General features: G+C 50.4%; 1 protein-coding gene across 1 annotated transcript; it reads left to right on the top strand.

Annotated features, from left to right (window-relative positions):
* The first annotated feature begins 1,166 nt into the window (after positions 1-1,166).
* Positions 1,167-16,358, top strand: CLRN3 (clarin 3). The gene is made up of 3 exons (XM_026010745.2): positions 1,167-1,608; positions 8,854-9,033; positions 13,874-16,358. Exons 1-3 carry the CDS (start codon positions 1,380-1,382, stop codon positions 14,152-14,154), a joined length of 690 nt encoding a protein of 229 aa, XP_025866530.2. The 5' UTR covers positions 1,167-1,379; the 3' UTR covers positions 14,155-16,358.
* Positions 16,359-17,708: the final 1,350 nt, after the last annotated feature.

Below are 17,708 nucleotides of genomic sequence, written 5' to 3'. Positions count from 1 at the left end.
GTGAGAATTCATCACAAAGAAACACCTGGAAAGGCTAACAAAATTAAACATAGAAGAGGCGTCATCACACCGTGGATACGGCAGCGAAAAACCGGAAACAACTAAAATGTCCCACCAAAAAGATATGTGTGAGTAAATTATGATTACTTGGCACGATGGCAAACTTGATCGATTGGTGAAGAGTCCCATGACAAATTGTTGAGATCTGTAATAGCGCATTTCAGAGTTGAACATAAAGTAGAACTTGATTTTAGCGTGAATGTAGACATAGACATAAAGACGTGGGGATGAAAGTCTCTGCCCACGTATGAACAGAATTACTTCTCCTAGGGTGAATTTTTAATTATATTTGCTTTCTTTATTTTTGTTAGTTCTATTTGATATCTTTTTTGTGTGAGCATATCTAAAGTGCATATCATGAGACAAAATCATTTCACTCTGGAAAATGGGCTCAAAGGAAAAAACCACTGAAATTCCGTCCCATCCCTTAAAAATGTCGTCAAAATAAATATACCTTATCGGAAAAAATTGATTTTCCCAAGAATATACAATGCTGTAAAGATAAAGCATGCCCATTCAATTGCATAGACGTGAGTGGTCAGAGTGGTACAAATCTTTCTCATGTTGCTACACTTTCACCTTCAGTGCCTTGACTCATTTCCAGAAATCTAAGCCAGGAAATACCTAGAGTTATGACAAAGGTTATGTAGAAGGAGTACTAGAGACAAATAAAGATGGACCCTCTCAAGTTAGGATTTGAATAATGTACGACTATGATCTAGTTGGGGAGCGGAAATTTGAATGGTGCATCTCTCTAAGAAGGTCTAAAAGTAAGGAGGCCGTCGACTTTGCTCTTTACATCCCGCAGCATCGTCAGCAAAGGCTTAATCTTCTTCGTGTTCCTTTTTGAACTGTTGTTAGGGTCCCGTCCTTGACGGGTAAAGCAAGTCTAGGATGTTGGCTGCTAGCGTCCGCGACATTTGGGAAGGACAGGCCCTCGTGTGTTAGGGGCTCTGGCCCTGGCGTGGTAGGCCGACCTTGCTTCGACGGCATGTGACAGAGAGTTATAAATTAACCGTGTGCTCAAGGAAGTCCTCAGGAAGACTGTGCCTGCTCCCTTGTTTCTGCTGGTTGGCTGTAACCATAGCAACCCTTAACTCCAGACCAAAGTTCAGCCACTGTAAATCTTTATGACTATATTCATAGTCCGGTGTTCCTCGGGGCATTTTGTCCCTCGAAGAGCAAGCTTTTATATTTTACAAGAAGCATTCATTCGACTCCATTTCTAAATACTGGACACCAAATGATAAGGCCCAAACATATTATAAGGAGACCGTTGCTTTCTTTTTTGACCTTAGGACCTCTACTTTCCCGAGAAGATGCCTACGACAAAGAAAATACTGATGTTCCTATCAGGCTTTTTAACAAGCTTTGGGGCCTTCATCGTAGTCTGCTCTATGCTCGGGACCCAAGAATGGGTCAGCAGCAGAATCGCTATCAGTGACTCTTCTTCAAACGGTAGCCTCATTATCACCTACGGACTCTTCCGCGGCAAGAGCCATCAAGAATTCAGTCATGGACTCGAGGAATCAGACAAAGACTTTGGAGGTAAATGAGACATTAATTTTGAATGGGTACAGCGAGATTGCGTTAACTGGGTTAAGACTTATGTCATCCTCTATTGGGGTCAAATAACTGTTCAAAACGGATTTCCTTGTAGCTCTGAGCTGGCTCATAGATATGAATATATATTTTAAATTTTGAAAATTCACCCACATTATTATTTTAGCTTCCTCGCTCTGGGTGTGTCTATTAGCACCACCGTCTACATAGTTCTGGCAGAGGCTGTGTTGAAGCGGTACTATCGAATTTACTGACAAATAAATAAGTATATCTAGCCAGGATATGGTATCCAACATGGGAGGATAGTGGGAACAGTATTTTTCATTGTATTCACGGTGGATTTTTAGTTGGAGCAATAGCCTCTGGCCAGAACTTCATTAGTGGCATCTTGGTGAGGAAAAAAATGAAGTGGAAAAATATGAGTAAGTCAAGCTCTCACTTCTAGATCTGCAGTTCATTTCTTTAATCAACTTGAATTTGGATTTTAACCTCCAAAATATCTCATTAGTGTCAGACATGATATTAAATTTCTATTAATTCTATTAATTGCATGTTTTATAGGAATTCCTAATTTTGTTTCCTGATTTCTTACATCATAATGCCCCCCTCTCTTAGGGAGTGGAACACAAAAATCCATTAAGAATGATAAACTGATTTTAGCTACTTATTTGACTTTCGAAGACTGAATATATACCATGATGCTCTCAAAATTTTAAAGCAACATTTGTAAATTATTTAGCACCTTGAGTGGACTTTGCATTGAGGAGTGTTGCATGCAGGTAGACAGGCATTATGGGCTATGACTCAGGCATTATGTGCTGACTTATAAATGTGGGTCATTTTCTACCTCATATAGATGTAATATTTAGTTTGAGTTTGAGTCTTAAGCCCTGAGCAACATAGTTGTATCTCCAAGTTATGAAATTTGTCCTTTTGACATTAGCAAGAGCAAGGTCTCCTCCGGTGTTTTAGTGATGTTACACACCTCCTCCAGTACCGGCCTCAGCGTCTCAGAAAGACAAGGAATATTCCCTTTGCAGCAACCAGAAACTAAGACTTTCAAACACACAGTCACACATTCAATATGTGAATAGCATTTTCAAAACCAGAATGTGTACTAGTTCCTAAATCTCCAGACACATTGAAAAAAATTTTAAATATGAGATAACAGCCGGTGATTTTTTTGATTTTCATGCTGTCTGTTTGGAACCAGTCGGTTCCAAGCCGAGATCCATGGCTTCAGTGAGAGCCCTGATTACCTATGTCAGGAGAGCTCAGGGGAGGCAAGGGAGGTCCGGGCCTGGCTCTAAAGCCCGGGGTGAGGGCAGTGAGCACAACAGTGTGGAGTTAGCAGGGAGAGACGTGGTCTTGGACGACCCCGAGGGCACAGGGCCAAGTGGGCACTGCAGTGCCATATGGCAGCGTGAAGGAGGCACACTATTTGCATTTTTTCCCCCTGGCTCTCTACTTTTATTCTTTGTTACTGCAGAGCCACGTTCAACTTTCTGAAGTCACCACTCTCCCAGGGTCCAGGTGCTGTAGAAAATAAGCCACCCCCTAATCAGTAAGAGCACATCAGAGGTGCTCTGGCCAATGTTTATTGGGGGGCCCCCCAGAGCCTAGGGAGTCTGCACTGCTGATGGTTTTAGCAGTCACTGAATTTGGAACACTTGTAAGCAGTTCTGTAAGATAGGGGAAAGTCACATAAGGAGGACGTATATCATGGTGTTCAGCTGCTGCAGACCCAGGCCTGTGTTCCCTGGAGAGCAGAATTGGAGGTACGGCTGCTGCCCTGCTGGTTTCTCAGGACTACACGGGGCTCAGCTCAAATCAGAAACCAATCTTTGGCAGTAAAATAAAATCCGTAAAAATGCCACTTTCCCTTCCCCAGCAGTGATACATTAACTTTTCCTTTTAAGATGTGAACACTATCAGCTTCCTGGCCAGGATGAGATCACAATGAACATCTATCTCCAAAGGGTAGTTCGTATCGCAAAGCTCGGCTACGTTTCCGCACACTGGGCCAATTCTGGCTGTAGATTTTGAGATGACAGCACAGTGTGAGGTGACAATGGCTGGTTTCAACAAGCCAAAAGAACCCGGCCACCAATAGGTCAACGGCTGGGGAAAATAATCGGTCAAACCTGCTAAGGAAACTCTCCCGCATGTGACTGGATTATTTAGCCAGCTCAGCCCGACCAGGAGATCTACTAGCTTCATCTAGTGGCCTCTCAATCTATCCAGTATCCAGATGTAAAGTTACAGCCCCTGTGTCTACCAGTAGACACTTTGCTTTTGCCAGCTCCTAAAGTTCTAGATATTGAATTTCAATCCAAAAACACTTCCCTGAGCAGCTGGTCTGGGAAGGAGGGGCTGGGATGCTGAGGGGCATTGCGCACGGCTCCTGGGCCTGGTGGGCTCGCCATAGCTTCTGTCTAGAGAAAGGCCCCCTTTGGTTGAATCAGGCAGTGCAGGTGGCTATGAGAGTGACAGGGAGTCTCGCCCAGTCTGTTCCCCCCCACCCCACCCGCCAGTTCCTTTTCTCCACCCACCCCGTTTGTTCTCAGGGGACTCAAAATTGCACTATTGGCCCAAGATAAAAGTAATTAGAACAGTAAATCTGCTGCAAAAAAAAAAAAAAAATTCATTGCGAAGAGACAAAGGAGGCTGATTTCTTCCTTAGTACTCTTGCTTACCCACCCCCTCCCCCTATACACCTCTACTTTTTAGAGGAGGAACCACTGGTTTGTCCCCAGAGACATGACCACGCTGGGTGATGGAGTTGAACAGGGCAGGAAATGCACTCCCCCTGCTTCTCCGTGAGAGAACCCAGATACAGTTCTCAGAGGCTGGGCATGCCAACGGGGACTTCTTGGAAGACCTGGACGGCCCAGCTGGTCAGGGGTGTACTGCGGCCCACGGCTTGAAGAGCCCACCAAGTCAGCCTCCCTGATGACCCAAGCGCTTGAGGAGAGGGTGGAGGCAGGTCGCACCCACCCACAAAGCCACTGGCTCTCCCCCAGGCTCTGAGAACTTATGGAAAACCAGAGCTAGGAAGACCATACAGCAAGAGGATCCTGAAGGGTTAAATCTCCACGCACAGAAAGCCCGATGTCCAGATGACCCATTTCTGTACGCAGCCCACCGCCCCCAGCACATTTCTGCGTCCCAGCTGTGGGAGCCATGGCCTCTTTCCTGAGGTTGCCAGAATCCGGGCAATTAGTTCCAATTGTGAGGTGGTTTTCCTGATTCCAACGCTTGGCCCTGAAAAGGAAGAGGAAAGAACGGAATGTATTTGCTACTTTTGTAGGCAGAGAGCAGCTGTCAGATGCTAGGGGGGGCTGGGGCGGGTGGGGGTTATTCTGCTTCATTCTTGCTAACTTTCCCTGAATTTCCAGCTTTCATTGTCTGAGTTCTGAGCCAGGAGGGGGCTGAGAGGTACAGCTGTCATACCTGTGTGGCAGGAAACTCAGAGGCTGAAATAGAATTTTAAAATACGGCAGTTTAAAATTAAGTTAAATTGTTACATTAATACAAAGAGAAGTATGAGTCAGTCGGCTCCAAATTGAAGCCCTTCTGAAAAATCATGTCTGTTAGATGTTACCAACAGTCAGAAACAAAGCCTAACCTCATTGTCACTTTCTGGTTTACTCTGAAAAAAGTGCAATGTTCGCCATTTGCAAAGGAACATCCATTTATAGCTTTTAATAAGCGTATGAGGCAGAAATATTCTCCAGGACACTCCAGGGATGACATTCTCCTCACACCGAAATGGCTATTTTCTAGTTAAGTATCCAAATTATTTCTTATTGGCTCCACACAGAGTTTATTCGGTGCCCAGTAAATTCCTGATGAGAGCTCCGAGCTTCCTCCTTGATGGGAGGGACAAACAGGGTGAGTGGAATGGGAAGCAATTCTTCCTCATGGTCACACTTGGAAATTCTGCAGCATCCCACCCTCCACCTCTGAACAGGTGTGTCCTACTTCCCATTTTTTATCTACTTCTACTCTGAGGTCATCATCCACTGGTTTCTTTCTTTCTTTTTTTTTAATTTTTTTAAATTTTTATTTATTTATGATAGTCACACACACAGAGAGAGAGAGAGAGAGAGAGGCAGAGACATAGGCAGAGGGAGAAGCAGGCTCCATGCACCGGGAGCCTGACGTGGGATTCGATCCCGGGTCTCCAGGATCGCGCCCTGGGCCAAAGGCAGGGGCCAAACCACTGTGCCACCCAGGGATCCCTATCCACTGGTTTCAAAACAGATACGTGCTGCATGAGATCCAGGAGGAGCCGCCGATCCCGGCATCTCCAGGGCGACCCAAAGAGCTAGAGTCTCAGCCTGTGCTCAGACTCTTCAGAAAGACCCAGGCCAAGGGCTTTCCTGGTGCAGGTGGCACCCAGGGGGCAGGTGGCCCATTGGACCTCAGCCAGCCCCACCCAGGCAATAGGTGGGGACAGGCAGGACCACATTTTTAGTTTAACCTATGCCATGAGGGTTCTTCCGTGAGATGTATAACACAGAGGCCTGTGCTGAGGGCTTGGGCCAGCCTGGGGGTCATTCATGAGCGGAAATTGTGAAACAGTCCAGTCCCCACTGGGTACAAGGAGATTGGACATGTGTGAGTTGAACTTTGCTCCCAGGCCCGCCTCTCTTGCCGAGGAGCAGAATGTTCTCTAGCCAAGGGTGGTGAGGTCGTCGGGGCCATGTCGCTGGGCTGATAGCTCCCTTTTTCTGGCCCCTGTGTTCTCGGGGTCCCCAGGGATGCGTGGTCGTGCTTGCACGGGGCAGCATGCAAGTCTCTACTCCTCTTTCCACCAGTTTGGTTTCTGTAGCCTCTCAATGTCCACTGTCCAGCAACAGGAAATCTGTCTCCCTCCTAGCATACTGCTGACTTAAAAAAAAAAAAAAAAAGAAAGAAAGGAAAAAATCACAATTAACAATTTAGATGTTCAGAAGTGAAGAGAAGAGAGAGGGGTGGTATCCGTTTGGGCAGAGGGAGCTGTGCCGCTCTGGCCAGCGTGTTTTGAGGCTTAGAGTCAGAGTCAATGTGTACAGAGCAGGGAGCAGGCTGGTGGGAGCTTTGGAATCACGCCTTCCAAAGAACATTCTGGAGATGTGGGCTGTTAATCACACGGGGGCTCACATCTCTCTTCAATGACCAGAGAGGACCAAGTGGGTTCTGCGTCGCTGTGGAGGAAGCATTAGGACTCCAGGCAGAGGTCGTAGAGATGCCCGTTTGGGCACGACACAATTAAGAGCTTTTATTTATTTATTTATTTATATGTAGCTGGTGTTTTTTTTTTTTTTTTAATGTAAATTTTAGCTAGTTAACATGCAGAGCAGTGTTGGTTTCTGGAGTAGAATTCAGTGATTCATCACTTGCAGCCACCACCAGTGAAGAGCTTTTAAATAATGAAGGCGACAGGGCATGAAAAGGACCACCTTGCAAAGACAGGGCCCCCTGCTGCCAGGATGCAGGTCAGGAGCAGGCTTGGCTGCGCCTCCCCTGGTGCGCACCATGTCCCGGGGCCCCCCTCTGGTTCCCAGGGACCCTGTTCTTTGAAGCACTCAGGTTCAGAGAGAGAGAGAGATGAGGAGCCCCTGGACCTGAGAACAAGGGATATCTTTCCTGGCTTTTCTGGTTTCTGTTCTTTTTTTTTTTTTTTTTTTAAAGATTTTATTTATTTATTCATGAGAGACACAGAGAGAGAGAGAGGCAGAGACACAGGCAGAGGGAGAAGCAGGCCCCATGCAGGGAACCCGACTTGGGACTCTATCCCGGGTCTCTAGGATCACGCCCTGGGCCGACGGCGGTGCTAAACCGCTGAGCTCCCCGGGCTGCCCGGTTTCTGTTCTTTAAAGCTGTGGCCAGGCTGTGAGCGGTTCCCGCTCTCTCCCAGGGCCTGAGAAACAGGAATGGAAAGAAGAAGGTTTCGACTTTCTCTTACCAGACCCCCCCACCCTGTCAGGGTTCTGGTAACTCACAATTCCCAAAGACTTCGTGAGCATATGACGATGAACCCCGAAATCCTCTCCCCACGTTGCTTTTCCCGTGTGTCATTGTGGCTTTCCACAGAACATCTTGGTAAACACTTTATTTAACGTGGTGGCGATCACCGAAGACCCTAAGACACACTGGCAGCCTTGGGAGATGTTTTATAAATGCGCAGCTGGGGTTACGGGGAAGTGTGGGGACAGCCCCCCATGTCTGGTCATTCTGTGTTGTAAACAAAGGCCCACGCAGAGGGAACAGCTGCTTAGGGACCTCGGCTGGTGGCGGTTGGAGCAGGAGGATGTGGCAAAAGCAGGAACCCGTGGCCAACAGCGCAGGGCATCTGTGTTTCGTTGGGCACGAGTGCATATCCATGCCTGGAAGCTCCTTTGCACTTAAGAAATATGCACATTTTATAAAATGCTGTTAGAACTGAGAGGACTTGAGCTTGGAAAGAATTCTGATGGTTTGCCCTGCGGTCACCTTCTGCGTTTGAGCCACACGGGCCCTGGGCGCCCCGGCTCCAAGGAAAGCTGAGTCGGGAAGTGTGGGCGACACCTCAGCTGTACACACGGCTGTCATCTCCTGTCTCTGGGCCATCTCTGGCTCCCCGCTAGCCGGTCACCCCCATCAGCCCCTCCCCCCCACCTTCTGTGTAGTGGGCTCACCTCAGAAATCTCAGGCTTGACCAGATCCTCTCTGTCACAGGGTGGCCCCCCATAAGTGTCCCCAAGTGGAAGCCCAGTAATGCTCAGAGCAAGGGACCCCCACCCATGAGGAGCTGTGGCAATGCCCACTGGCAAGCATCTGAGGCCAGGATGCCCCGAGGAATGTTGTCCAGCCCTGCGGCAGCTTATCAAGGAGGGCGCCCTCTTTTCTGGGGGAAATTACAATTGGGATGGCGAGCCGCTTACCCCAAGCCCCGAGGCCACACACATTCAAGCAGGGAAGGCGGATCCTGGGGCCCCGCCCCTTCCTGTCCCCGCCCACCTGACACAGTCTCCCGCCATCCCTAACCCTAGCACCTGGCAGGTGTCTCCCGCCATCCCTAACCCCGAGACCTGGCAGGTGTCTCCCGCCATCCCTAACCCCGAGACCTGGCAGGTGTCTCCCGCCTTCCCTAACCCCTGCCTGGGGTAGAGGCCTGCCTGGCTGGGGGGGGGGGGCCTCCGGTCTAGTGGGGTCCCTTGGTGTTTGCTTTCCGTGCTCCGTGCTTACCGAACGCTGCTTTAGTTTTAGAGAAATTGAACGCCTCTTCCCAAAAAACTCTGCATTTGGTGACGATCCTGTTCCTGGTCCTCAGCCTGTGCGCTTCGCTGCTCAGTTCGGGGCTCACGTTCTACAACAGCATCAGCAACCCCTACCAGACGTTCCTGGGACCAGTGGGGGTGTACACCTGGAGCGGGCTTGGAGGTGAGTGTCCCCGGGAACGCCTGGCGCTCCGCGGAGAGCTGGCCTCCGTGCCTCGTCTCTCCGCTGCTCGGGCACACGACGAACACACACAGGGTGTGAGCGAGAGCCGGGGAGGTTAAGCAGACCTAGTCTGGGCCAAGTTGTGTGCAGGGGCCTGAGCCTACAGCATTTATTAAGCACCTCGGAAATGACATTGTTTTAAACGCACGGGTGGGCTGGGACGCCTGGGGGGCTCAGCAGTTGAGTGTCTGCCTTCAGCCCAGGGCATGATCCTGGGGTCCCGGGATCGAGTCCCACATCGGGGTCCCCGCACGGAGCCTCACCTCCAAATAAGTCACTGTGGGCTAAAATCCACACATGACACAGCTGTATGGCTGCCCCACAGAGAACCACAAAGGTCACCCAGAGAATCTGAGGCCAACACCCTTCTTGTGGGTGACCTGTGAGCCCTGGGTGATTCTGTACGGTGTGGCGAGGTCGCTTTATCTGTTTATGGTAAAGGTCAGGGTGGGGCTGCATGCAGACAGGGAGCCGATCTGAGCGTCAGTCACAGTACGCGCGGCTCTCCCTGGGTCTCCGCGAGGCTCAGCGGCCACCGTGACTGCCCAGAGGCATGGTCCAGTGGGGTCCCTCTGGCTCGCCAGGTGCCAGATTTCTTCTGTTCTCCCCACCCCCCATGAATACCTGCTCTTGAGAGCAGATCTGAAGAACCCTGTCGTACCTGCGGGATGACTCTGGAGGTGGCGTCACGTTCCAGGGAGCACATTTCAACAGAGGCCAGGAACTTTCAAGCACAGGCAAGGGGGTCTGGATATTAAGGTGACAGGAAACCTGGAGGAGGACAGTGGGCAGCTTCCTCTTGTCTTTCCGTGAGGGGCCACCCTTGCCCAAGCCTGGGGCAGGTGGTGGGAAGAGGTCCCCGGGGCTCTGTGCCGTGGCCGTCCACAGGGCTGTGGCTCCCAGGGGAGGGGCGCCCTGACCCCTGCCCGGAGCACTGTGGCCTTCTTCAAACTAACAGTTGAGGAGCTGCATGAGCTCACCCCAGATGGCACAGAACAAGGGAAATCCATGCAACTCACTGCTCAAAAGAGGATTTTTAAAAAGAGTTTATTTATTTATTCATGAGAAACACAGAGAGAGAGGCAGAGGCACAGGCAGAGGGAGAAGCAGGCTCCCTGCAGGGACCCCAATGTGGGACTCCATCCCAGGACCCTGGGATCATACCCTGAGCCGAAGGCAGATGCTCAACCTCTGAGCCACCCAGGTGCCCCTAAAGGGGATGCTTTTAAGGGTGCAATTCGTAATCGTTAAGCCGGGCCAGTGGTGGGAACTGGGACTGCAGGTACGGCCACATGGCAGGCTCGCTCCTCGGCTCTGAGGACTTGGGTCCCGGCTGCTTTAGCATGTGTGGATGACACATGACTTGCCCTTTCCTTTCTTCCCGTGGTCTGATTACCTGGTGGTAAAAACAACCAACCCCCCCCCCCCCAGCAATTGAATGGGCACCGGCTGTGGGCCAGCCACACGGTGTGCCCAGCTCTGGTCTCACAAAGGCACCAGCAGCTGGGCCAAGGACTTGGTTACAAACTCAGATACCCTCTCCCCAAGGCCAAGCTTCCTTTCCCGACCACTGTTCCTAGGATGACCGTCACCCCAGTCGAACCAAAGGCAGACCCCCCAGCACTCTTTACCAAGGCAAAAAAAAAAAAGGATTATTTTAATTTTTGCTCATATAATGAAGCAGCTAAAGAAAACGGTGGCCTCAGGTACAGCTGGATTCAGGCTCTCGGCCTCCACCCTCGGAGCTCTGATTCCTCTCAGTGCTTGTCTCCTGATTTTGCCAGTGCTCTCTCTGGCGTTAGGCAGGGGGCTGGTCCCCTCGGAGGCAGGATGGCTGCCAGCAGCCCCAGGAAAAAGAACATCTTTCCCCCAAAATCTCTAGCTAGAATTGTCCTTCCTGTCCCTGGAGCAATCTCTGTGGCCCCCAATGGGGTTGAACTCCCTGGCTGACCACCTGGTGGTTGGGACACCCGACCCCTCGGAGCTGGGGCTGGGGAATCAGGTGCCTGTACCAAAGCAGGATTGGATGTGGGGCCTCAGGGACAAGCCAGGACCACGTCACCGCTCGACAGCCTGCAGGGCTCAAGGCCCATTGCTTCATAAACCCTGTTTCTGCAAGGCTGGAGTTTCCAGCTCTTTGTCCCCACGGCTGAGTATAAGCTGACTTTGCAAGCAGCAGAGGCTGATGCGTGTTTGTGGAGGAAAACATGAAAAACGCAGGGCGGGCGGCCTTCCCCTCAATCCCCACCTACCTGTAACAACAAAGTACCGTCTGCCAGGGAGAGCAGAGAGCTGTGCGGCCTTCCTTTCCCGGCTTGGGGCAAGTTCTAACACACAGAAGAGGCTGTTGGGGGGCAGAGAAATGTAGGGAGACGTCGATGTGTAAGAAGGAGGTCTGCAGTTAGCAGGGGTCGCAGGGAGATGTGTGTGGCATCAGGCTCGCATCTGGCCTCCTCTGAACGCCCCCCCCCCGCCCCCCGCCCCATGGCCTCTTGATCCCAGGGCCCTGTGAAGCCAGATTTTCCCTGAGTGTGCCACTGAGGACTCCCGATTTTCCTCACATGTGCATTGAGCGTGCAGCACGTAGTGAAAACCCTGATGATGTGAGGCTCGACCCGCACACGGCTTTTATGCACAAAGATGCCATTGACTCCCTTGCTTCGGGTCATCTTGGCAGGAGCCTTGGTCACCTTGGTCAGGCTGGCTCCAGGGGCTCTGGAGCCAGAGGGAAGTGCCGCAAATCCCCATTCAGGCTGACTTGGAACAAGCTCCCCGTGGCTGCAGGGAAGAGGAAGTGGGCTCCCTAGCAAGGTTCTGAAGGAACAGGAGCAGACTGTGCTTTGAGGGAAACAACAGCAGCATCACAGCCTCCCAGGCGGCTCCCGTGCCCTCCAACCCCAGCTGCCCTTTGCCCCACAGCGGTCTGGGGTGGCCCGACCCTGACCACAGGGGATATCACTGTAGATGGAGAAAATGTTGGAGCCTGAGACGACTTTGCAGATTGTCCCAACACATGTGATCCTCAGCCCAGGAACCCAGAGAGCAGAAAGTGATGGGGCAGGTCGCATGGCCTGATGCGGACAGGCCAGGCCTGGAGACAGCCTCCTGAGCCTTCAGGAGCCCCCCACTCCTGCCACGGGGCCCCCTATATCCCTCTCTAAATCACCTGCTCCAGAGCCCAGGAGAAGCCGTCAGGGAGAGGCATCTCCTTCGTGTAGGGGCTCAGGTCAGCACTTGTCTGTGGCGGCCCCTCCCAACTGATATCAAAGCCGAGCACGTCCCACTGCAGAGAAAAGTGCAACCCTGTGTTCACCTACTCCTTTGTGACTAAGCTTTTATAAGAAATTTCACAAGAACGTAATGAAGGATAATTAAGGAGTGTGAGACGCGTAGAGCATCAGAGGAGGGGGCTCTCGTATCCACACATTATTGAGAAGCAGAACCATCACGCTGAGGATGAAAGTCCGTCACCAAGGTCAAAGCGCTCTCCTCACACCGAAGCCCTGGAGTCAGGGCATTTGGAGGATTGGGAAAAGTCCCTGGGCGTGGGCTACAGCCTGGACACGTTGACCCCGGAATGTCTGTTGAGTGCTGGGCAAATGTTCACAGACATGTACAGCCCTCCCCTCCATCACTCTTAGAACGTTCCATCCACTCAGAGAGAACCCGATGCCCACTGGCCATGGTCGCCTCCCCAATTCCCAGCCCAGCCCCGTTCCAACCAACCCCAAGTCTACCCTTTGCCTTGGTCAGGCTGATGCCCTTTGGAAGGTGAGGCATGAGGCCCAGAGAAGCACACGTGCGGGGCCATGTGGCTGGAGCCCTGGAACCCGGCTCGCTCTGACTCCAGAACTCTGTTCTCCACCTGAGCCAACGTGGCTTTCAAAAGTCAATACCAAGACACACTCTCCAGGGGAGGATGTTGTGAAGAATTAAAAAAAAAAAAAAGGATGAGAACACAATGATTGAATTCTCTTCCCACACGAGTTTAGTGAGGAGACCCTTCCTGGCTACACGCCACCTTCCACTGTGAGCAGGATGCAAGTCCGGGCTCTGAGGTGGTGTCTGCAGCTCTGCGGGGAGGTGGCCTCCTCGGCAGGCAGTGCTCAGGATGCTCAGAGCAGCTCGCATCGGCCAGGACCTATCTCGTGGCCCCCGCGGCTCTGAGCTCACTGCCCCCTGTGCGTCTTCACGTAGCCTGGTCTCTTCTGTTTGCAATGCTCTGACCTTTCAGTACTTGTCATCCATCCACTCCTCTCTAGAAAGCTTCCTGTTGGCTCTCCTGTCTGCTCATTCCAGGGTTCATTCCGCACAGCTGTGTGGGCACGGGCTGAGGGAGGGACTCCGCAAAAGGTCTTGAACCTTATGTTTGCCTTTGCTGGACGCTGCCCCCCATCGTTTTTTTTAATTTTTATTTATTTATGATAGTCACAGAGAGAGAGAGGCAGAGACACAGGCAGAGGGAGAAGCAGGCTCCATGCACCGGGAGCCCAACGTGGGATTCGATCCCGGGTCTCCAGGATCGTACCCTGGGCCAAAGGCAGGCGCTAAACCACTGCGCCACCCAGGGATCCCTGCCCCCCATCTTTAGTGGTCGGTGCCTAGAATCTAGCTCAGGTGTTACGGTTCCTTCAAGCTCTGGTACCTAGAAGACTGTAAATCCCTGTTTAGACAGTCCATAGTTGTCCACAGAGCACGGGGTCCATCAAGAAAGAAAGTGACAGTAAAAAAAAAAAAAAAGTATCATCATATCATTTATGAGACTGAATCTTCTTTTCAGCGTTCTTGATTTTCGTGGCCATGATCCTGTTCGTGGGGAACACACAATCCAACCATCTCTCCAAAGAGCTGGCCCAGATGCTGTATCCTGTATATCCAGCAGCCACCTACGGAGGAGTGACCCACAGCTACGGTTACTCGTTTTGGCTCACGCTGCTCGTCATTCTTCTAAATGTTATCACCGTGGTCATCATTTTTTTCTACCAGAAGGCCCGATACCAGCGAAAACAGGAGGAGAGAAAGCCCATGGAATCTGCTCCAAGAGATGGAATTCTATTCTGAAGCCAATGTTCTGTAATTTTGTCAGTAGGTCTATTGCACTGTCCATCAGCTCCCCAGCAGCGACCGGCTCGCTTGTCTGGACAATCAGCATCCAACCCTGGTTGACTGTCACTTTGTGATAGTCTTGTATCTCAGGACACTCCATGAATGATGTCACCTTGGAAAGGGATCTTCCCACTAGGGTGGAGAAGATGAAGGGGAAAGCGCTCCAGTCCATGCACGATTCAAAGCAGTAAAATGATTATGAGACTATGGACCCTCCTGAGCTGGTCTCACTCTCTAAGACAATAAAGGTTTGTGGTATGGATCTTTCCTTTAAGTAGTTTAAAGCACTTTAGCACCTACGATCTCCTCCTCCTCAGGAGGGACCAGGTATTTTTATGCCACTGTATGAGTGAAGACTTCCAGGGACAGAGGGAATCAGAACTCATCATCCCAGGACCGGGTGTTGGAGGCAAAAGGTGGGTGAGACTTGGGAGTAAATGCCCTGGTCCTCTGGACCCTCAGTTGTCAACATAATTCAAGCCTGATAGTGGGTAAAAGTGCTGATATATGACCTTCAAATGCATTTTTTTGAGGTTCCAAGGTACAGTTTTTGTACGGAAGAGAGTAGGAAATGAGAAGATTTAAGAAAGATAAAAATTACAGTCCTAAAGCCTTCACACAAGGGAGGCTATATGTATCTCTGGTTTGAAAGGATTGTGGTGAATTAGTCAAAAAGGGAAATATAACGTTGCCACAAGTTCTAGTAACCAGCCCTTTGTTGTTGACACAGTATAGTTGGCCGGATGGGAGTGTATCAGCCATCAGTGGCTTCCTGCCCAGCCAAAGGCTAAGCAGTGGCTTCGAGCACTGAGCTTGCAGGCATTCCCCAAGTCAAGGCTAGGCAGATGCAGAACACAGAGGTTGGGTTGGCCTCTAAGAACATGTGAGTAAAATGCGTTCACAGACTCCAAAGAACACAATGGCCGATCAGGAAATTTTTGAAAAACTCCAGAATGGATTAGACCTACTTTTCCAGTAGGATATTCTTCTAGAAAATCCCTCTGAGGATCTTTTGGGCCCGAATGTCCCACAAATCAGTCAGGTTTGACATTGACAGGATCCTGAAATCATGACCCGTCGCGTCTTGATTGAACCAAAGCCAAACAGAGCAGAAATCTATTAGTGTAATTTTCGAAGCAGCAGCTCTTTGGACAGAAAGATATATCCTTTATGAAGCTGTTGGAGATTCATGACCTTCTTATCTACTATATTCCAACAATCTTCCTTAGAAATATTATTTTTCATTCAAAAAACGCCCATTGACTACCTATGATGATGCAATTAGCACTGTGCTAACCCAGGTACCTGCCGCGGCAGAGCTTACTGTGGAGAAGTCAGGACAAACATTCCAAAAGCAGTTGTTAAATTCCACATAAAACAGGTACTTAGTCACCAGACTGTGCTGACTCTCTGAAAGGTCGGTCCTCTATAACCGCCCACCCCCAAGTCGAGGTTACGCTAATAAATTAACTTGCTGTGCCACGTTGGACGTATTAAAAATATGATTCTCAACAGTGAAAAGGTTCTAAGTTCTTTGAAACTGAAAACATTCATGTTCTTTGAAGGTTGGATTTTATATCGGGCTTGGATAACGTGGACAAGCAATGGAAGAGGAAACAGGTATGGGTAACAAATCATGCAAATGATCGCTGAATAGGTAGGCGCTCACACCCCATGTTAATGCAAAGGACACTACGAAATATAAAGACCATGTTTCCTCATTTTCCTCATCTCAGAGTGTGAACTATCTCAAGCCTTATATCACAGATGACCTTTAAAGAGCCATTCAAAACAGGAATCTGGTATGTGGAAGTATGGTTCACAGTTCTGGGGATGAAGAGCTTGACTCTTACTGTGTCTGAAGGTAGAAACTCTGTGTGTTCCTTAGAAATCTTAAGGAAGAATGAAGTCTGCCGACTTCTCCTAGACGTAGCCGTGATCGGCTGTTCTAAAATTACTTCATGAATGTGCATTATGTTTGTTGTCATGGAACCACATGAAGCACTATTTTGAAGGTCTGAACTATTCTGTGGAATTAGAAGTTTCCAGCGGTCATGATATGACACCCCCCCCCCCCCGCAGTTAGCCCATGTGGTCTTATGACGATGAGCTGGATGACAAGATTCATGCACACTTGAAAAATAAATAAATAAATCACATAGAATATTGTCCTCTTCAATATTATAAGAACACAGGGTCTATGATGATAATTTTAGGGAAATTAATTCTTTACTCAAAGTGAGGGGATCCCTGGGTGACTCAGCGGTTTAGTGCCACCTTTGGCCCAGGGTGTGATCCTGGAGACCCGGGATCCCACATCAGGCTCCCTGCATGGTGCCTGTTTCTCCCTCTGCCTGTGCCTCTGCCTCTGTCTCTCTATGTCTCTCATGAATAAATAAACAGAATCTTTAACAAATAAATAAATAAAGTCAAAGTGACTAGCATCCCCCACTCCCCCACCCCCTCCAGCAGTGAGTTGATGTTTGCAAAGCACTTTGGGAGGCAGGGACACCCCCCGCCCCCAAGGTAAGCTTTGCTCTCACTATTAGTTTTATTTGCTCATCTCAACAAACCCTGGGGATGAAGCAGGGCGGGAAGGGTTGTGTCTGTGGATATGAGACTGTTCAGGGTCCATGCAGCGTTCCAGCAGCCAGCCCTCCATGGCCATACAGTAGTGGTATTCCTGCAAGTGACACGTGGCCATACGGGTGGACAAATCAGCTGCTTCCTGCCTTCAGGGCCTGCTCGGTGCTCTTGGAAGCCCTGGGAGCCTGCAGATTCTGCAAAGGGCAGGCAGCCACCAAGCAGAGCTCCAGAACAGGTTCTCCTGCCTGCACATCGCCCCCCCCCCCCCCCCAATGACCATCTTCCTCCTTCACTGAAACCTGCCAAAGAGCACAGACTTGAAGGCAGGTTCTTAGTCACCTGATCTGATGTCCTTCTGCAGCCTGACTAAGGACGTGGGCCCAGCGTGTGTGGGAGTGGATGGCTCAGAGGCAGGAGGCTTTCTGATTCTGAAATTGCAGCACAGAGAGACTGGTCCTTGGTCCCTGAGCCACACTGTGCTCTCCTGACCCCAGCACCCAGAACCTCCCTCCCCCTCACTGGGTGGGGGGAGGCTGTGGGCAGATAAATCCTTTAGCCAGAAGCATGGAAGGCAGATCCGTCCACACAGCCCTGTTCCCCATCCTCACCCCCCAAAAACCTCATCACCCAGGGCGTGGAGACACAGCTGGAGGCTCCATGTGTAGACTGCTCCGGGATCTCAGAGCCGGCCCACTCATGGCCCCTTCTGAGCTTCTATCTGTTTTTTCACGACCAAAAACTAAAACATAAATAATAGAAATGACAGTCAGCATAGGATGGAGAGGGCCGTTCTGGAGTCAGGCTGCCTGCCTGTGTGGAGAAGTTACTTAACCTCCGAGAGCCTCACTCTCCTCATCTGTGAGATGGGACGACAAAAGCAGGATTCGCTCTCAGGGTTGCAGGACGGCCCCCGCCGAGGTGTG

The sequence above is a fragment of the Vulpes vulpes genome, chromosome 15 (assembly GCF_048418805.1).
Source record: "Vulpes vulpes isolate BD-2025 chromosome 15, VulVul3, whole genome shotgun sequence".
NCBI classification, from domain to species: domain Eukaryota; kingdom Metazoa; phylum Chordata; class Mammalia; order Carnivora; family Canidae; genus Vulpes; species Vulpes vulpes.
The sequence above is the reverse complement of the archived record's forward strand: the minus strand, read 5'-3'. Positions and strand labels throughout refer to the sequence as shown.